Here is a 22,190-nt window from a genome sequence, read left to right as displayed (position 1 = left end):
CGCCGCTGGACATCTTCCTTCAGGAGCCAGACGTCTTCTGGCCTCTTCAATGGCCACCGGAGCTCTTAGCCGCTCTTCGGCGCGGCCTCCCGTCCTCTTCTCCTGGCGGCGTCTTCTCTCTTCTCCCGTCCATCTTCTTCCGCGCTCTTCCGCGCTCCCTCGGTCTTCGGCTCCCGCCCGGCGTCTGACGTCAGATGCCGGGGCCTATGACGCGGCGAGCGCCGATTAGCTCGCCGCGCCTGCCTCCGATTGGCCGGCGCCCCGCGAGCCGTGATTGGCTCACGGACGGCGCCGGATTTCAAATCCTGCGGGCGGCGCTTTTCATTGGCGGCCAGATTGGCGCCAAGTTTAAAACGCTGCCGCGCCGCCCGACTCCGCTGACAGTCTGGTGCAGGGAAATATCTGATCCCTGCACCGGACACCCGCCGCTGCCGCACTCCCAGCGCTGGGGACAGACAAGCTGCCCCAGCGCTGTCCACAGCAAGAAACTGCAGGGGACGCAGATCCCCTGCACACTCTTGTGGTGATGTGCCCTGGGACACAGGGCACATCTCTACAAACACATGATGCAAATCACATCAAAGGTGTCCACACACGGCACAATATTTTAAACAATGTGGCCGTTTTCTGACCGCGCGGAACGGCACTTCGTTTAAAAAGTGCTGTGTGTGGGCATGATAACGACAGTGATGCGTGCACCCATGGGTCGTTCGTCACCTCCTCAGATCCCTTCAACATGCAGAAGGCTTTGGGGAGGTGGCGAACGATGCAGCATGTCCCCTCCGCCCCCTCCTGTCGTCGCTCGTCAGATGTGTGTGCAGTTCCTGATACTGGCGCTCCGCGGGGGTTTTAATTTTAGAGTGATTGTCTTTAGCCCATGAAGGATGCATAATTAGCATGTAACAAGTCGTAGTCTTCCCCAAACAAAGTGCACTTTATGTAATACAGTGGCCACCACTGGACCTCGTTCAACATTGTGAACATCTATCACTGGCAAAACTATTTGCCATGGGTATCACATTATCAGTGGTTTTTAACATGGTCGATAGCCTTTCCTAGGGTGACCTACTGTACTCCAGAGTCTCTTATATACTGTATTATGGGAGACCAGAGAAGTATTACAGCAAATAACTTGTGCGCAGGGGTGTATCTACCCATTGGCCAGGATGACATTCACCAGGGGCGCCAGCCGAGCAGGAGCGCCGCCCGACGGTGCCACCCTCGGCCAATGGGTGGAATCCCTTCAGCCGTAGTGTCTGGCAATACCTGCTGTGCCGAGCTGCCTGTGCATTGCCTGGGATGGAGGGCGGAGGATCGCTCAGCTGGCAGGAGCTGGCGCCGGTGTCCGGCACCGCAATGCACTACAGGGAAGAAACTGAAAATAAACAACTCCCAGCAACCCATGCTGTCGGGAGCTCCCGGCGGCAAGGGCTGCTGGAAGCTGTTGTTTATTTTCGATTTCTTAACGTAGTTTGGTGCGGTGCCGGTCACCGGCACCAGCTCCTGCCCGCTGAGCGATTCTCCGCCCTCCATCCCAGTCAGCTCGGCACAGCAGGTATTGGCAGACACTATGGCTATCTGCTGGGATGTTGTGGGGAGGGGACTAGGGCTATGTGCTGTGTGGGGAGGCTATGTATGTGCTGGGAATGGGGGATACTACTAATATGTGCTAAGGGCGGACTATAGCTATGTTCTGGGAGGGGGAGGGGCACTATGGCTATGTGCTTGGGGAGGTGAGGGGCTATGTGCAGGGAGGGGGACTATGGCTATCTATGCTGGGTGGGAACTATTGTTATGTGATGGGAGGGGGTGGGGACTACTGCATGACTGTGTTGGGAGAGGTGGAGACTACGGCTATGCGCTGGGGGGACTACGGCTATTGCTTGGGTAGATGGGGGCTATGGCTGTTTACTGGGATGGGACTATGGCTATGTGCTGGGAGGGGGATGGGGACTATATGACTGTGGGGGCTTATCTGGCACTGTGGGGGCATATGTGGCACAATGAGGGCATATCTGGCACCATGGGGGTATATCTGGCAACATGGGGGCATATCTGGCACTGTGGGGACATATCTGTATCTGGCACTGTGGGGGCATATCTGGCACTGTGGGGTTATATGTGTATCTGGCACTAATGGGGCATATCTAGCACTATGGGGGCATATCTGCCACTGTGGGGACATATCTGTATCGGCACTGCACTTCTATTTGATTATACTACCTGGCCTTGGGTGGCATTGCCTCCTCAGCCAGGCCAGACACTGCTGAAGTCTCCTCAGTGTTATAAGAATTACTGTGTGGGCATAATGTGTAAAGGAAACTGCTACTGTGTGGGCATGATGTGTATAAGGATTACTACTGTGTAGCGTAATTTGAATTGGGGGAACTATTGTATGGTCATGCCCCTTTCCCACAAGATCATGTCCCTTTTTTGCACATGCACCATCCCCACTTTAAAAATGGAGGGCGCCAGTCCCTTACTTTGCCACAGGCGCCTGGATCCGTAGATACACCCCTGCTTGTGCGTTTCCAGCTGTACTTATGTATGAATACCCCAATCTGCCCGGATATTCCCTTCAGAATTTTGCGCCCCGCAGATGTTGTTCCATGTGCTTTTCACCAAATGAAGCATATTTGTATAAAAAAATCACATTACATCACAAAATGGCATAAGTACTGCAGGGGCATATTTGTGCCTGTTCTGAAATGACCTTTATTGTGTCTTAGGCAATGCAGTTTTATATTAAAATCAAGGTAACAAGTAAATGATAAACCAGGAGTCTCTGCAAAACACATGTCATTCCCCATAGTTTGGGTGAAGCATTGTGCATGTGTTGTAGTTCACATGATTATATTTTAATGAGTGACGTGAGGGGGAGGAGGGGGGTGTATTAAGAGTCAGAGCTTCTAACAATATTTTGCTTGCTTAGTGCAGGCCCCCTGGCAGCATCCACAGCGCTATAGACTCTGCCTTTGTGCTAGAGTCTACTGCACATGCGCATGACTCTGGGAACATGGCACCTGCGCCCTATTCCCGGCGACACTGCTGCCATGGCTTCTCATATCACGGGGAAAATGGCTCCTGCACCATTTTCCAGGTGATTTTTGTCTACAGACAGGCTGGAGCGGGACTCCGGAGGGATAAGTATAAGATAATGGGTGCAGGATGTGCGGTGTTACCCCCTCTGGAGCTAGGGGCCTGTGTGCATCGCACAGCATGAAGCCTTTATAGATACGCCAATGGCTGAAACCAAGGAAGGACAACACTGTCATTAGTCAACAGAGAAAGGTATTTTCGTTTATCCTTTTTCTCACTTGAATATGTATTATCAAAGCATACGTATAGTAGAGTATTGGACAATGTATCATGTAGAGTACAATGATATAAGGGTTTATGGACTCATTGGAGACTGAGAGGCTGATTCATTGGTGAACACAGTGCATGAAGGTTGCAGCATGAGTGACATCCTGCTGGCATTTGGAGGTGGTGACAAGGAGCGTTCCAGAAAACCGAGGGGAGGGGCTGGGTGTCTGCCCTGTTTTGTGGGTGTAAAGAAGCCAGTGGTTTCATCCTCACGTTGCAGTTTCACTGGCCCTAGCAGCAAAATTTTGCCAGACAATATAGCCTGAGGGTGTCCGATGACCTGGCAATGTTCATGCAATCGATCCACTGCTGCTTCATTGGGCGCAGGACGCAGATCAGTGAAGCCGGCAGCGCTCTATGCTGTGTGCAAAAGATTCATGTGAAGCAGGCGTCGCATCTCCATCTGCACGCTACTAAAGTTAGCTTACAAGCTCGCGACACTCCCATGATACTCATATGCATAGGATCAGCTCCAATGCATGGTCGCCACCCACTTACCACCCAGACACGTCTGTTTGATGGAGAAAGTAGTCCATCATTGTTGGGATCATCATTAGCTGCGCGATGTCATGTTTTCAGGGTGACGCTGGATTTTTATACAGAAAATTTGGTATCCCGGATGGACTGGCCAGCTCATAGTTCAGATCTGAACCCCACTGAGAGCCTCCGGGATGACTTGGAGCGACGGGTGCGTTCTATCTAGACTGACTCGACCTTCTTCAGTGTCACAATTGGTCACTGTATTTAAGGTGCAGTTTTCAGATATCGATTCCTTTCTACAATGTATGCCCAGGCCAAAGCATTAATAACATTCTCAAACACCAAACTTTACAGTTGGTAGTATGCATTCAGGGTCTGATTCTGGTACCACAAAGTACTGACATTCAGTTATTTGCGCAAAAGCCGCACCCTTACTGTGCATGTGCAGTATGGGTCTGCGAAATTAGATGTAATACAATATCAGACTGTCAGTGACTGACAGTTTGATGTCATTTTGGGGCAGGGAGGGGGAGTAGATGACCTCCATTTCCCAAAACAGAGGCGTGTCACCATCTCTGTGAGGGAAGGAAGGGGCCAGGATCTCCGTCGGAAGACAGAGATTTCCTGGCCTCTTTGTTGTATCTGCGGTGGGTCACGCAGCTGATCTCAGATGATCTGATGCTGTGTCCTAGCACGGATCACTGATGCAAGCAGGACACATACAGATTCGTCTGTCAGACCGACGGATGTTGAAGCCTAATTTGTCACTCCTTAGAACGTGTTACCTCTGTTCCAGAGTCTAATAGCGGGGTGCTTTACACCACCAGCCATCATTTGGCATTGAGTGTGGCTATCTGAGGCTTGGGTGTTTTTTTCAGACATGGATGCAGATTTTGCTCCCGCAGCAAAATCTGCGTCCATATACTCATATGCTGGGGGCTGTCCAGAACAGGGCAAGGCTGCCCAGCATGTGGTGCACCGCCCTGCGATGCATTCGTAATTAAATTGCGAACGCATCAAATAGAAGTTGATCACTGCCTGCGTAGGCAGGGGTCCCGCTGAATCACATCATTGGTGAAAAATAGAGCATGGCGTGGCGTTGCCGCATTGCAGGAACGCACACCACCACTATTTCTTTGATGTGCTCCCATGATTGCCGCTGCTTAGATCCTCCTGTAACAACAGGTAGCGGGAGCTTAACCGTGCTACCCGTGACCATACACTGCCACCGAGTCCACCTCGCTTTCTATGGCAGCGGGAGCGTACTAGTCCCACTGCCTGCACTTTTTCCAGAATAGTGAATGCCACGCTATGCTTGGATTCTTTGCCTGCAATGCAAACACATCACAGACAATGCTACATGAGGACACATCTGTATATCTCAGTATACAAGGCCTGATTCAGATGTGGGTGGAGTTGCTAGCTGGATAGCGCTGTATGGCAATGCAGCAGCAGGCGTCGATTACAAGCAGGCGCCGCCTGCTGCACTAGTGATCCGACCTGCATCCTAGGACTCAGCATTGGGTCAGTAACTCACCATCGGACGTCTTGCAGCACCCATGAGCTGTTCCTTTTTCCCTTCCATTATTGTTTTCTCTGTCACATACCAGAGCAGAGCATCTTGCCAAGTTCCCTTCCAGTCATAACAAAGCATTCCTGATCAGCCAGGCTGGACAGAGCGTTCCTATTGGAACTGTCCCACCAAAATAAAGCTTGTTGGGAAATATGGTGCTGGTATAAATGGGGAATTCCAATTCATTAATTTCTACATTACTTTTTTTTTAATGTTGTTCTGGTTTTATAGGATTTATGTCACTACCTAGTTATGTTACGTTTCAATTTTGTTCTCTTTTGATGCAGTTGTAATCCAGCGTTTACTTTCCCATTGACTTTGAGGTCATATTATCCAGATAGACTGCTTTAAATGGGATACGGTTATTAGGTCGACAGTCATTAGGTCGACCACTATTGCTACATGCATTAGGTTGACATGGTCACTAGGTCGACATGGGAAAAGGCTGCCATGCGTTTTTCACTTTTTTTCATTTTGTTTAACTTTATCATACTTTACGATCCACGTGGACTACGATTGGGAATAGTAATCTGTGCTGAGCACAGTGGTAGCATAACGAGGCACCTTGCCCGAAGCATGGCGAGTGAAGTAAGCCATGCGAAGGGACACGGTGCACTAATTGTGGTTCCCCATCACTTTATGAAGAAAACAACACCAAAAATAGTTTAAAAAAACTCATGTCGACCTTTTCCCATGTCGACCTTGTTCATGTCGACCTAATGACCATGTCGACCTAATGACCATGTCGACCTAATGCATGTTGGCCTAAGTGTGGTCGGCCTAATGACACATACCTGCTTTAAACATGTTCCAAAATAAATACAATAAACTGTGTTTCATAACTGTACACTAAAAAAATCTTTCTGTAACTTCTTTTCTTCCAGGTGGCACTTATGTCAGAGAACATCTGCATTTCATTGTTTGCATCCATCTGTAATGATGCACCTTTCCCCCAGAGAACCTGTGGCTAGCTCAGAGTCTCTTCATCCCTTTGTGGGTACTGTAGAAGCAGAGGCGGATTGGCCATAGGGTTCACAGGGAAGATTCCCGGTGGGCCGACACACCCGTGGGGCCTGTTTTGTTTGAGGACATGTGGCCCTTTTTATAGACATAATGAATAAGATGCAAAATAATTTGCATATATGAAAATTTCTTTGCCACTTAGCCTGTGATTGCAGATGATCTAGTGTATGCTCTGTCTGCCTGCTTGGCTGACATATAAGATTGAGTGAATAGTGATTGGGATATACGGTTGGTGTAATAAGCAAGAAAATATCTTTCTAAAGAATTATATAGTTTCCTAAATTATGAAGGTGTATCATATAATGTGCTCATAATATTTAATTTTATTTCTTTTTAACTTCCCCCTTGGTGCTGGACATGCCCACTATCTGGAAAGTCTTGGGGGGAAGGTGCTGCTGCCATGTCCCATGGCTAGACCTTACACCTCTGGTGCTGCCCATGTGGGGCCACTAGTACAAATTTTTCCAGGGCGGCTTTTTGTTCCAAATCCGCCCCTGTGTAGAAGCATATAAAGTATGTATCAAAGTTTGGGACAGTGGAACATTATAGACATGCTTTAACAGTTTTACAGTAAAACTAATTTTAGCATGGATGTCAGACCATTTTTCAATAAAAATAATTTTTTTATGGAGCACATCCTAAAAAAGCTTAATAAAATCTGACTATACACTGATGTTATTACCCAAGCACTTAGTCTTAACTTGTGGATACTCACATTCCCTCTGGTTCTGTGTACAGTCCATTGCACCTCATTCTTTTTCTGTGTATAGTCCATTGGACCTCCCTCTGGTTCTGTGTACAGTCCATTGCACCGCTCTGGCCCTGTCTACAGTTTATTGAACCTCCCTCTGATCCGGTGTACAGTCCATTGGACCTCCATTTGATACTGTGTACAGTCCATTGCACCTGCATATGATCCTGTGTACAGTCCATTGAAACTCCCTCTCATCCTGTGTACAGGACATTGCACCTCCTTCTTATTCTTTGTACAGTTAATTGCACCTGCCTATGATCCTGTGTACAGTCCATTGCACCTCCTTCTCATCCTGTGTACAGGACATTGCACCTCCTTTTTATTCTTTGTACAGTCCATCGCACCTCCCTCTGATCCTGTGTACAGTCCATTGGCAGGGGTGTAGAAAGCTGTGGCGGGCACAGGTACATTTTTTGGGGCATAGTCAAATCGAGAGAGGTGTGGCCACGCTCCCTTATAAAAATGAATGTTATAAAAAAAAGTATTTTCAGCCCCACGATTTTGGGAGGCGTTATCATGCCCCTCAGCCAGGGGCAAATCCAGAGAGGGGGGGTGCGATTAGTGTGATCACTTCCCCTCTTAACCCTCCATCCCCCGAACAGGCAGAAGAGAGCCTCCCTGCATCACGACAGCTCAGCCAGCACAGAGCAGTGTGTGTTGGCTGAAGAATGTGCGGTGATAAAGTACCAACCAATCAGCTACTGCCATTTTTCAGACAGATGTATTAAGCCTGGAGAAGTGCTTAAGGCAGCAGTAATAAAGCGGTGATAAGTGCAAGGTGATAATGCACCAGCCAATCCGCTCCAATATGTAAATTGACAGTTAGGAGCTGATTGGCTGGTGCATTATCACTTTCCACTTACCACTGTTTTATTACTTCTCCAGGCTTAATACATCTGCCCCAATCTGTCATTAGCAGGCTGGTTGTTATAGAGATGATGGTTCAAAATTCATAGGTACAAGAATAGCTAAACAGGCTGAGGTCTGAAGCACAGGTAAGCACAGGATTGTGGTGCAAAGGCAGTAATCAAAAGAATGGACTTAACATGCTCAGGTGTGAAACAGGTAAGAGCAAGAGCAAGGGTGGCTCAGGAGAGCAGGAGCCCACCTACTGTAGCTGGTGCATACGCGAAAATGGTGCTATCTCTACTACGCTTGCACAGATCTCTGGGAAAATGGCGCAGTCTTCCTTGTGATTTCTGCGGAGCTCAGCAGAGATAAGTATAGTCTATTAGAGGAGGGAGTTGGGACTCCTAGACCCAGGGCCTGTGTGCACCGTACACTCTACACCCATTATAAATTTGCCTATGCACAAGAGCATATCTAGATGCTGGATTAGGATGAACACAAACAAAGAGGAAAACTCAAATTCTCCGGGCAAGTCTCCATAAATCTCTCCTGTGAAGTATCATAGTGTTTGCGCTTACAGGAGTTGTTTGTTGTGAAGAGGAAGTAAACTCACATTTGTTGTTTAAATGCAGTCCTTTAGTTTTCCTAATTATGAATAAAATGTTCTCCTCCGGTGTAACATCAAAATTATGTTTAATATGGTAACTGTACTTTGGAAGATGTACTTAGGATCAGTGCCGTAACTAGGCATTTTAGCGCTGTGTGCAAGAAACGACAGTGGCGCCCCCCCATGTAAGATAGGGGCAGTGCGCGTCGTAGGCGCGTGAAAAATTTATAGGGGCGTGGCTTCACGGGGAAGGGGCGTGGCCACAAAATAATAGCAATTCATACTACGGTGCACAGTAGTCTACATTATTCAAATTACGCTGCACAGTAGCGCCACTACACCAGGTAGAGCCCCTTTTATACATTACAGCAGACAGCGTCCCCCTTTTTACACATTACGGCAGCCAGTCCCCCTTTTCACACATTGCGGCAGCCAGGACCCCTTTTTACACATTGCGGCAGCCAGGCCCCCTCTTTACACATTGCGGCAGCCAGTCCCCCTTTTTACACATTACGGCAGCCAGTCCCCCTTTTTACACATTGCAGCAGCCAGGACCCCTTTTTACACATTGCGGCAGCCAGGCCCCCTCTTTACACATTGCGGCAGCCAGGCCCCCTTTTTACACATTGCGGCAGCCAGGACCCCATTTTACACATTGCGGCAGCCAGGACCCCCCCCCCCCCCCTTTTACACATTGCGGCAGCCAGACCCCCTTTTTATACATTGCGGCAGCCAGGACCCCTTTTTACACATTGCGGCAGACGGTGTCCCCCTGAGAGAGAGAGAGAAAGAAAGAAAGAGAGAGAGAAAGAAAGAGAGAGAGAAAGAAAGAGAGAGAGAGAGGGATATACTTACCTTCTCCCCGCTGACAGGCTCCTCGTGCTGGCATCTCCCTCTCGGAGCAGGCAGTGAGATGAGAAGGAGGAGGAGGGAGGGGGAGCAGGGAGCCGCAGCAGCGCTATTTGATTGGTAGTAAGCACCGCTGCAGCATCCCCCTCTCCTTCTGTATTGGCTGCCCGGCGCTGCTATGGATGCTGGGATGAAGGAACCGCATCCCAGCATCCATAGCAGCGCCGGGCAGCCAATACAGAAGGAGAGGGGGATGCTGCAGCGGCGCTTACTACCAATCAAATAGCGCTGCTGCGGCTCCCTGCTCCCCCTCCCTCCTCCTCCTTGAACCCGGTGCTGGTCTCCTCTCCCTCCAGCCGCGAACGGCGCACACAGAGGCGGCATGTAATGAGTCAATTTGACTCATTACATGCCGCTGGCCGTTGCGCCCTCAGGGCAACTGCGCTGTGTGCCAAGCCCCCTTGGCACACACGTAGTTACGGCGCTGCTTAGGATAGATGTATCCAGCCTCAATTATCCCAGACTCTAAAATGAATCAAACCAAATGTGTATGCAATGATCACTACCAACGGGAAACATACGATATCCCAACAGATGGGATGCCGGCGGTCATATGACTGACACCGGTATCCCGAAGCAGAGGATCCTGACAGGAGTTGGGTAAGTATGTTTACCCTACCCCGATTACCCTCCCTTCCCGCAGCCTAACCCTAACTTTCCCACCTCCTGCAGCCTAGCCCTCCACGGTGGTGCCTAAACCTTCCCCCCCCCCCTTCCTGCCGCCTAAACCTAGCCCTACCACATCCCCCTCCCCCTCCTGCCTAATCCTGCCCGGGGGTGCCTAAACCTAACCCCCCAAAGCCTAACCCTAACACCGTACTTGCCTACTCTCCTGGAAGCTGCTGGAGGCTCCCGTTTTTTGGGGTAGCCCCCCGCACCCCCGGAAGAGTAGGCAGGTCTCCCGCATCCTGCTCGCACCCTAGTGATGCGGGCAGGATGAAGAGATAAACTACCATATACGCAAATCCGTGGGGTGGGGAAGGGGTTAAAATGATGCAAATCGCGTCAAATCGCATCATTTTAGCCCTGCCCCCTTCCCGCAGACCGGCGAATTGTGGCGTTTCCCAATGTGGGAGCGGGGCTTGGTGATGTCATAGCCCGGCCCTGCCCCTCTAAGTCTCCTGCAGTGTCTCCTCTCCGGGCTTCTCCTGGAGAGGAGATATTTAAAGTCGGCAAGTATGCCTAACACACACACACACCCTGACAGAGCTCGATTGGGACTCCGGAATTTGGGATCCTGGTGCCGGCATTTCAATCCATCAGGATGCCAGCCTCGGTATTCCGAGCAGTGTCAGGATTCCGGCGTCAGCATTCCGATTGCTGCATCCTGAACGGATCCCCTACCAACTTCCAATGTATCCTCCCCCTGTAATGGCTAGCAATAATATGCTTACATAAACAAGTTACAATACCAACCATTTAGGATTTAACAAAAAGTCATACCTCTAGGGGTAAATTTACTAAGGTGGGAGTTCTATTTGAGATGGGATGTTGCCCATAGCAACCAATCAGATTCCAGGCATTATCTTCTAGAAGGTGCTAGATAAATGAGAAGTAGAATCTGATTGGTTGCTATGGGCAACATCCCATCTCAAATAGAACTCCCATCTTAGTAAATTTACCCCTATAGTCAGGAGATAGCAAACATTCTTATTTATCTTAAACAACACATCATATGCAGAGGCAATCTAAAAGAAAATCAGATGCCTAATGCCTATGGCAGTATAGAGCCCTGCAGAACGTGGTTGTGCAGGTTTACTCTGAAAATGATTTCCACTAAACGTCACTCACAAGATCCTGTGTGTAACATATAGTAGATGTTTACTTCAAACCTTCATACTAACAATTGCTGCATTTCATTGAAATAAATACAGAATGCTTGCCATTCCTGTAAACACTTGTAATTGTGTGCTGAGGCGAAGATATAATATGCTATCTAATTCCCTCAGGGTGAGAGTTATAGGAGTTACAGTTGGGAAAAAGGGAAATTATCTGTAGGTGACAAAAAAATAATATATAAAGGATTTAAATATCCTGTCACCTGACCTGTTAACACATCATATAACACAGGTACATTGTTGTCTGATCTGGTTTTAATGCATTGGTGCAGTTCCATAGCAGGGTTGTCCCCTGTGCCAGCCACACTTCCTGTTTGCATGACATCATCACGTCATGCCAAGGTGGTGCGTCCACCATCTGCCGGGAAGAATAGCAATGTACACAACTTCCTCAGAATGTACAGGCTGCAGGTCTGGAGCATCCAAAGGACGGCAATGTACTGTAGCAGCGATACTGGCTGCAGGGTGCCATGGGGCAGCGAGCATACAGTCACTGCAGGACAGCGACACTGTGCCTCCCCAGAGCCCTGTACTCTGTATGATGGCACCATTTGCACACCCAATATTATGGCCCTGCATTAGTGTCAAGTCTTGTGTGCTGCTATACACCCCTTCTAGTTTCTGCTTATTGACCGTGCTTGTCCCATTTGGGCACCCAAACAGGACTTTTCGCTGCGCGGGCAGCACTTTAGTCGGTTTTAGTTTGGCGTGGCTAAACCTGGCATTTCTGGGCCAAATTAATGCCATAGAACCCAGTCTAAAGTGACAGGAGAATGCAGGTAAAGGTACCCATTAAACAACTGAATCGCCCCCATTGTGGGGTCTCACGTGATTTATAAGTAGTAAAATACAGTACAGTAATCTCAGGAAATCAGTGATTTGAACATTCTGTCTGTTCTCATGGAATGTCTGGGAGACTCCCAAATATGGTGGAGCTGAGCTCTCCTAAGCTCCTGGGAGAGTAGACCGCCTTTCCGCTTCCCACTCAATTCTCAACTGAAAAGGGCAGGGGCTGTGGTAAAGCAATTGGCAGCACCACGCCCCAGCCCCTCACACCTGTACCTCCTCCCTCCCATTTCTCTCTCCGAGTACAGAAATAAAAGTAGGTAACTATGGATTTGATGACATGCATTCTCATGTACATTGTAACTGCATATAAAAATGCGGCGGCCACTGTGTGTAAGAGATGGTTACACATTTAGTTTCCTTTTCTATATGATAGTTCTTATTCATGATGTTATTAGAGATGGGACTGGAATATTCTACGTAAAATGCTAATTTGACCTCCATTTTAAATGAAAACCCCAGTCAGTTCAGTGATTTACAGTTGTTTGTCTTGGCTAAATTATCTTCCTGTATTAACAAAATGTTCCTGCTTTTATTTACAGAAACTTGATGCCTTCAAACCTCGTTGCTGCAGCCTTTCGCTCGGTAAGAAACATAAACAGAGAAAAATGAGTTGCAATTATATCCATTTAAACATGCTCAGCTGTGACATTGTGTGTCAGCTTAGCTATACCGGAGTCACTTCATTTAGTGTCAGTGGTAAGGTCTCATGTGACTTTCCACAGAGATATGTGGTTTGGGTATTTAAACTTCAGAAAGCTGCATCACTGAGATACACATTATAGATACATACCTCCCAACATGACCCTCTCCAGGAGGGACAGAATGCTCTGCTTCTGGACTTCCCTGTTAATGTATGATTGCCATCACCTGTGCCGGTGACACCTTTCTTATACATTAACCCAGTGGTTCCCAAACTTTTGTGAGTCACGGCACCCTGGAGTGTCAGATTTTTTTTCACGGCACCCCTAGGCCACAAGTTTCTTATTGAGAAATTTCGAAAAAAATATTAGATTAAGTAAATTATGTTTATATGTCATCCTTAGGGTCAGTTATGTGGTGAGGGACAAGATTTGCTTCTGTTTGTCCACATATTTTATAACTGGAAGCCATCAGCACTGGTTTTGCCTATTAAATTGACAATAAATAGTTTGAATTGGTCCTTGACCACCAACCTGAGGCACCCCTGCAAGTGTCCCGCGGCACCCCAGGGTGCCACGGCACACAGTTTGGGAACCACTGCATTAACCTGTTCAAAGCAGGTGTTGGCAATCCTAAATTAAGAGAAAAGTCCAGGAGCAGAGCATTTTGTCCCTCCTGGAGAGGGTCATGTTGGGAGGTATGTAGATATGTTCTGTGTTGAGTACAGTAAAAAAAAAAAAAAAAAATTTTATTTCCATAACATTTTTAACTACTTGCCCATGTATCACTAAATTCTATTTCCCTGCGGCTGTTTTGCAAGAAATATAAAATAATTGATATTATAATATATTTGATCTCATATCAATAATAAATGAGTTTACACAGATAAACCTGAAGCCCAATTTCCTGTGACAGGTGTAAATGAATTTGTCAGTGACTTTAGCCTGAGAACATGGTCTTGTTGACTTGAAATATTTATAATGGGTTTTGTCTTGTTTAACCACCTTCCCACAGATCTCCTGTCACCGGCTGCTCTGCTTTAATTGATTCTAGAAGGGTATAACAAATATTTGGCGCACCATGCTGCAGCTTCTGTATTTACTGAGTACACACAAAAGCTTTTAAGGGCTTCACATTAAAAATGGTGCTCAGAGCTCAATCCGAGATTCCAGATCCAGGCACGCACCAGACCCCTCTACATCCTCACTAGAACAACATAACAGGTTTCAGACCAATAAGTAATACTCGGAATGGAAGGTGCTCAGAGTCATGATCAGTTCATTGGCCCACCACACATTTGCAAATACATGATAAACATACCCTCCAACATTTTACACATAAAAATCGTTACAAATTTGAAAAAGGGACGTGGCCACGGGTAAGGGCTTTTCCTATACTTTAAATGGAAGTTAAGAGAGCCAAAAATCGGTACAGACCATAAAAAAAGGTATTGTACCTGCCAAAAAGGTACAGTTGGAGGGAATAGATAATCCACCCACTATGTCAGTGTGCCTCTGCTCAGGTGATTCTATACTACATAATAATAGCCACACTTGGGGCATACATTCATGTGTTTATAAATTGGAGTGAAATCTCCCCCCTCCTGTGATCCCTGTCAGCCCTCACAGCGCATCAGCCTAGTGCGTTTGCAATGTGTATCTCTCCCCCCGGCCGGCTCCAGTGCGCATGTGCGATCTTGCCACTATTGCCTGGAGCCGTTGTGGTGAATGGGTAATGACACCTGCAGCTGTCAAAATCGATTGCTGCAGGTATCAGAATGGTCAGTACAACTGGCCGTTCATACATTGCCTGGCATATCGGTACATGTACACACCGCCAGAGTAATGCATGGGGGGAAAGTAGTATAGCGCACATAACGTGTGCTGATACCGCTTCTCCCCTATAATTGAGGATCATACATTTACCCCAGATTTCCCAGCACTAGGCCAGCAAAGGAAACATTCTGTATGTTGGACCGTTTTTGTTGAAGCAGAACGATGTTAATATTTACTAATATTTCCGTGGGCTGTCCCGATGCTTCCCATCACTACCCCACCCGGCCCAGTCTTCACCTTGCTCCTCTCACCCGGCCACCTCCTCCTAACAGCTCCTCCATCCTCTTCACCCCTGTCAGTCCCTGCCTCTTCTTACCCACCATCTCCCACTCCCGGCGTCCTGTCCCATCTCCACGCCTCACCTGCCCGGCGGATTGTTCTCCGCACTGGATGAGGAAAGCGGGCTGGACCCCCTCCATGCTAAGGCTCCTGCGTGTCCCGGGCTGCGCTGGTGTCACCAATCCATGTGTGACTGGGTGCAGAGGGAGTGGCCAGCCCTTGAAACAGTCCAGGCCCCATAGCAGCTCCATCTCTTGCACCCACCCACAGTAGTTACACCACCAGATATTTGCGGGTATCCCCCAAAAACGGTTATTTCCATGAAATATTTAGCATATTTTATTTGAAAAATAGGAGCCTAAAACACAGCAATAAGTGTTATTTCCTAATAGGCCCAATACTCTCAGATGTTCCCTAAAAAAATACACGTAGCAGTGACTCCAGGGTCGGGGACATCCGTTGCTGTATAAAAAGAGGGTGTGGTCTAGATGGAAATCACTGTTTGCATCACTATGCTTCACATTCCAGAGCTTGGTAAATCTGACAGCTTTGCAGTCCTGTAGAAACCTATGGAGGGACCTCAGTAGATATTGGTGTTATAGTAAATTCAGGGATCTTTCATATTTATACCACTTACACACCACACAAATAACCCGGTATCGACCCGGCATATTGCCGGGTCGACACAGGTCAGCGTGCGGTGTGAAAGAGCCATGTCGGAAATCCCGGGTCGCCTGACCCAGTAATTCAACCCGGGAATAAAGCAGTGTTATACCTGGGTTGAATACCGGGTCAATGGCAGCGTAACAGGGAGAGGCGGTGCGGAGATGATTTCATCTCCCAGCACCACCTCTGCCCCCACTGCCGGCTCCGTCCTCACTGCTATGCCAACCCGCCTGGCATATTGCAGGGTCGGGGAAGCCAGCAGCAGTGTCAAATGCCGGCCTCCACCCGGGAAGGACCCGTTTCCAATTCCCGGGTGGGATCCGGCGGTGTGAAAGGGGTAATACTGGTTTTCCCCGGGAAGGGTGACACCCAGGTGGGGCCTGCACCATCCTTCATTCCCCCCCCCCTGCGTTGGCCGGGCCGCGCCCACGAAACGGCGGCCAAATGCCGCTGTTTCACCCCCTCCCGCCCATCGACCGCCTCTGCCTGTCAATCGAGCAAAGGCGATCGTAGCGCAGCGACGGGCGGCCATGCGCCGGCGCACTGCGGTGCCAGCGCATGCGCAGTTCTGACCCGATCGGTACGCTGTGAAAAACTGCAGCGCACGGTTGGGTCAGAACGCCCCCCATAATGTGTATCTGGCAGGACTGCTGGGGGCATACAGGTTGAGTATCCCTTATCCAAAATTCAAAATCTCATATTTTTGGTCCTCTACTGAGATAATGACATATATATTATATATTATGTGTATATATAGAGATATTATATAGATATATAAATAGGATTTTAATTACCTACCGGTAAATCCTTTTCTCGTAGTCCAGGATGCTGGGGTCCACTTTAGTACCATGGGGTATAGACGGGGTCCCTTGGGAGCCATGGGCACTTTAAGAGTTTAATAGTGTGGGCTGGCTCCTCCCTTTATGCCCCTCCTACCAGACTCAGTCTAGACACTGTGCCCGAGGAGACGGACATACTTCGAGAGAAGGAAATACACAGATAGTGGTGAGATTCACACCAACTGACACATAACAGAAAACCAAGCTAACTAGCTTGAAACAAGTCAGCAACGGCTGAACCAAAGTACTTAACCAAGTAACAATGCAGTACTTAACCAAGTAACAATGCAGTACTTAACTAAGTAACAAATTCAGGAAAACGAAGCGCTGGGCGTGCGCCCAGCATCCTCTACGGACTACGAGAAAAGGATTTATCGGTAGATAATTAAAATCCTATTTTCTCTTACATCCTAGAGGATGCTGGGGTCCACATTAGTACCATGGGGATGTACCAAAGCTCCCAGAACGGGAGGGAGAGTGTGCGGAGTCTCCTGCAGAACCGATTGACCAAACTTTAGGTCCTCAGAGGCCAAAGTATCGAATTTGTAGAACTTAGCAAACATATTCGATCCTGACCAAGTAGCCGCTTGGCAAAGCTGTAAAGCCGAGACACCCCGGGCAGCCGCCCAGGAAGAACCCACTTTACAAGTAGAGTGGGCCTTAACAGATTTTGGACACGGCAATCCTGCCGTAGAATAAGCGTACTGGATAGTACACCTGATCCAGCGAGAAATTGTCTGCTTAGAAGCAGGACACCCTACCTTGTTGGGATCATACAGGACAAACAGAGCGTCCGACTTTCTGTGACGAGAAGTTCTCTTCACATAAATCTTCAAAGCCCTTACAACATCCAAGGATTTTGAAGGGATTGAGGAGTCAGTAGCCACTGGCACCACAATAGGTTGGTTGATATGAAAAGCCGACACAACCTTTGCAAGAAACTGCTGACGCGTTCTGAGCTCAGCTCTATCTTCATGGATAATCAAGTAGGGGCTCTTGCAGGACAATGCCCCCAATTTTGACACACATCTAGCAGATGCCAATGCCAACAGTGTGACCGCCTTCCAAGTAAGAAACTTGACCTCAACCTCCTGTAAAGGCTCGAACCAATCTGATTGCAGGAACTGCAGCACTACATTAAGATCCCAAGGTGCCGTAGAAGTCACAAAGGGTGGTTGGATGTGCAGAACCCCTTTCAAGAAAGTCTAAACATCAGGGAGAGCAGCCAATTATTTCTGGTAGAAAATGGACAAGGCCGAAATCTGGACTTTTATGGAGCCCAAGCGGCTGCTTGCAGAAAGAGGAGAAACCGTCCTAATTGAAACTCCACCGTAGGAAACTTCTTCGTTTCACACCAAGACACATATTTTTTCCAAATTCGATGGTAATGTTTTGACGTTACTCCTTTCCTAGCCTGTATCAGGGTAGGAATAACTTTGCTGGGAATGCCTTTCCGAGCTAAGATCTGGCGTTAAACCTCCATGCTGTCAAACGTAGCTGTGGTAAGTCTTGATAAGTGAACGGCCCCTGTTGCAGAAGGTCCTCCTGAAGAGGAAGAGGCCTCGGCTCTTCCAACAGTAACTCCAGAAGATCTGTGTACCAAGCCCTTCTTGGCCAGTCCGGAGCAATGAGAATTGCCTTAACTCTTGTTCTTTTGATGATTTTGAGAATCCTTGGGACGAGTGGAAGTGGAAGGGAACCCATACGCTGACTGGAACACCCATGGAGTTACCAGGGCATCCACCGCCACTGCCTGTGGTTCTCTCGACCTGGAACAGTACCTCTGAACCTTCTTGTTGAGGTGGGAGGCCATCATGTCTATTTGAGGTACGCCCCAAAGACTTGTCACCTCTGCGAACACTTCTGGGTGGAGGCCCCACTCTCCTGGATGGAGATCGTGTCTGCTGAGGAAGTCCGCTTCCCAGTTGTCCACACCCGGAATGAAGATTGCTGACAGCACCACCGCGTGCCTTTCCGCCCAGAGGATGATTTTGGTTACCTCTGACATTGCTACTCTGATCTTCGTTCCGCCTTGTCGGTTTATGTAGGCCACGGTCGTTACTTTTTCCGACTGAACCTGAATGGCCTGATCTTGTAGAAGATGTGCCGCTTGTAGAAGACCGTAGTATATGGCCCTTAGTTACAGAATGTTTATTGGAAGGATGGAATCCAGACTTGACCATCTTCCTTGGAAGTTTTCCCCTTGGGTGACTGCTCCCCAACCTCTGAGACTCGCATCCGTGGTTAGGAGGATCCAATTCTGAATCCCGAACCTGCGGCCCTCTAGTAGGTGAGAGGTTTGCAGCCACCAGAGGAGCGAGATTCTGCCTTTTTGGTGACAGACGAATCCTCTGGTGAATGTGAAGATGAGATCCCGACCATTTGTCCAGTAGATCCAGTTGGAAAGACCGTGCATGAAGTCTTCAGCACTATAGAGCCTCGTAGGAGGCAACCATCTTCCTCAGAAGGTGAATGCACTGATGAACCGATACCCGGGTAGGCTTCAGGACATCCCGGACCATTGTTTGTATCACCAAGGCTTTCTCCTCTGGCAGAAACACCCTCTGTACTTCCATGTCGAGGATCATCCCCAGGAAGGAAAGTCTCCTTGTCAGCACCAGATGCGACTTTGGAAGATTCTGAATCCATCCATGATCCTGAGGTGGTCGAGTTGAGAGAGCAATGCTGTGCAACAGCGTCTCCTTGGAAGACGCTTTTATCAGCAGATCATCCAGATAAGGAATTATGTTCACACCCTGCTTGCAGAGGAGTAACCTCACCTCCGCCATGACCTTGGTGAACACCCTCGGTGCCGTGGAGAGGCCAAACAGCAATGCCTGGGACTGATAGTGACAGTCCAGCAGCGCAAATCTTAGATAAGACTGGTTAGGCGGCCAGATCAGAACGTGAAGGTACGCATCCTTGATATCCAGGGATATTAGAATTTCCCCCTCCTCCAGACCTGAGATCACCGCTCTCAGAGACTCCATCTTGAACTTGAATTCCCTCAAATAAGGGTTCAGTTACTTTAGGTTCAATATTGGCTTGACCGAACAATCCTGTTTCGGTACCACAAACAGGTTTGAGTAATAACCTTTGTTTTCTAGGTGAGGTGGAACTGGAACAATGACATTTGACTTTAGCAATTTTTGAATGGCTTCCTGTAGGATAGCACTTTCTGTCAGCAAAGCTGGTAAGCCTGATTTGAAGAACCTGTGAGGTGGGAGATCTTGAAACTCCAGTCTGTACCCCTGGGTAACAATATCTTGTACCCAGGGGTCTAGGCCTGAGGACGCCCAGACATGACTGAAATTCCTTAATCTTGCTCCCACCTGCCCGGTCTACAGGCTGGGATATCCACCGTCATGCCAAGGATTTTGAGGATGCAGAACTGGGTTTCTGTTTCTGGGAACCTGTAAGTGCAGGTTTTCTGGATTTCCCCCGAACGCCTCTAAAGAAAGTGGAAAGGAGCTTGGACTTTTTAACTTTCGCGGCCCGAAAGGACTGCATTGTAGATGTAGGATAAGATTTCCTAGTAGCCGGTGTAGCTGAGGGAAGATATGTTGACTTACCCGCAGTCGCTGTGGAGATCCACGCATCTAACGCGCTCCCAAACAGAGCCTGACCTGTGAAGGGCAGATTCTCCACACTCTTCTTGGATTCCACATCCGCAGACCATTGGCGCAGCTAGAGTCCCCTGCGTGCCGAGGCAGCCATGGTAGAAGCCCTCGCATTAAGATGGCCAAGGTCCATCATGGCCTCCACCATGAAACCTGCAGAGTCCTGTATGTGACGTAAAAACAATTCAATGTCACTTCTATCCATAGAATCTAAGTCCTCTAGAAATGTGCCTGACCACATTACTATGGCTTTAGAAATCCACGCACAAGCAATAGTGGGTCTTAACAATACGCCAGTAGCTGTATATAATGACTTGAGTGTAGTCTCAATCTTACGGTCAGCCGGCCGTTTAAAGCGGTGGACCCAGGGACAGGTAAAACCACTTTTTTTGACAACCTAGACACAGAAGTGTCTACTATAGGCGGGATTTCCCACTTTTTCCTGTCCTCCTCAGGAAAAGGAAAAGCAATGAGAACCCTTTTTGGGATCTGGAATTTTTTCTCTGGGTTTTCCCAGAATTTTTCAAACAATGCGTTTAATTCCTTAGACGCAGGTAAAGTAAGGGAGGATTTCTTAGTGTCAGTAAAGTAAGCCTCCTCTACCTGCTCAGGTACCGTATCAGTAATGTGTAAAACTTCCCTAATAGCCTCAATCATGAGCTGCAACCCCCTTGCAAGGGATTCATCACCCCCCCCCCCCCCCCCACACACACACACACACACACACACATATATCCCCATCACCGTCCTCTGTATCAGATTCGGTATCCGTGTCAGCTTGCATTATCTGGGCAAGAGCACGCTTCTTAGGGCAAACAATAGGGTTGTTCAAGAGGTAGTGGGAGCAGAATACGACAAGACCTCAACAGATTTTTTTAAAACCTGTGTCTCATTATGACCTATACGAGATGAAATCTGGGATATCATTCCCCTAATAGAATCCACCCATGGGGGTTTGGATTCAGAAGGTTGAGACAGTATATTACAGTCCTGAGTACATGGGATAGACTCTTAAGGAGAAGATCCATACTCTGCAGCACAAGATACAGAGTCCCTAGACATGGTTATGTGAGCTATACAAACACACACACACACACACACACACACACACACAGGGAAATGTCAAACACAGTTTCCCCAGAGTACCTTCAGAGAGACACAGAGTATAAGGAGCCAGCCACACAGCACCCCAGTAGGCAGTTTGTACAGTAAACAGCCGGCGCTGACTGAATAACCGTAATAGATTAAACAGTGAAGTTTACACTCTCCCCCCCTGTCTATAACACCCTGGTACCGCAGCGGTATGCTGGAGTTATGTGGAGGGCAGCGCTCCCTGTCAGCGTCTCTTCAGTGTGATCTGCAGGGAGAAAATGGCGCTGGTGAGTGCTGGATCCACTCTGACGAAGAAGCCCCGCCCCCTGTAATGGCGCGTCTTCCCACTTCTCATGATTATACTGGTCTGAGGTGATTTAGCTGCTAACAGTGGGATTAGCCCGTTAGCATCTGTGACCAGTGTAGGGTATGTTGCGCTGGCCCAGGGCACCCCTCACAGCGCCACACATCAGTACAGCTGAGCACTCCGAGCGCAGCCTGTCAGAGCTGCGCTCCTACCCTTGTGCCGCCATTCCCGCCGGTGACCCGCTTACCGGGGCACCGGCGACATACTCACCACTCCATCTTCTGCCTCTGTTAGGGGGTGGCGGCCATGCTGCGGGAGTGAGCGGTCGCCTCGGGGGCTTGCGCTCATCACCCTCAGGAGCTCAGTGTCCTGACAGCGGAGATAGAGAACCATTAACCTCTAGGGTTGGTGCCTACTCCCCCCCCCCCCCCCCAAGTCCCGTGAAGCAGAGGGGTTGTTGCCAGCAGCCTCCCTGCACTTAACTCTTTTAAAAAACAATAAAACTAGAAAAACTCCTAGGAGCTCCCCTAGCTGTGACCGGCTCCTCCGGGCACATTTTCTAAACTGAGTCTGGTAGGAGGGGCATAGAGGGAGGAGCCAGTCCACACTATTAAACTCTTAAAGTGTCCATGGCTCCCAAGGGACCCGTCTATACCCCATGGTAC

General features: G+C 48.5%; 1 protein-coding gene across 2 annotated transcripts in view; it reads left to right on the top strand.

Moving 5' to 3' along the window:
- The window catches only part of SLC1A4 (solute carrier family 1 member 4), a 125,364-nt gene that overhangs the window by 18,878 nt on the left and 84,296 nt on the right, over window positions 1-22,190 (top strand). For both annotated transcript variants that reach the window (XM_063918428.1, XM_063918427.1), the window contains exon 2: window positions 12,788-12,830. In XM_063918428.1, coding sequence (XP_063774498.1) covers window positions 12,788-12,830 — 43 coding nt within the window. The remainder of the gene's footprint in view (window positions 1-12,787; window positions 12,831-22,190) is intronic.

The sequence above is a fragment of the Pseudophryne corroboree genome, chromosome 4 (genome assembly GCF_028390025.1).
Source record: "Pseudophryne corroboree isolate aPseCor3 chromosome 4, aPseCor3.hap2, whole genome shotgun sequence".
In the NCBI taxonomy this organism is placed as follows: Eukaryota; Metazoa; Chordata; class Amphibia; order Anura; family Myobatrachidae; genus Pseudophryne; species Pseudophryne corroboree.
The sequence above is the reverse complement of the archived record's forward strand: the minus strand, read 5'-3'. Positions and strand labels throughout refer to the sequence as shown.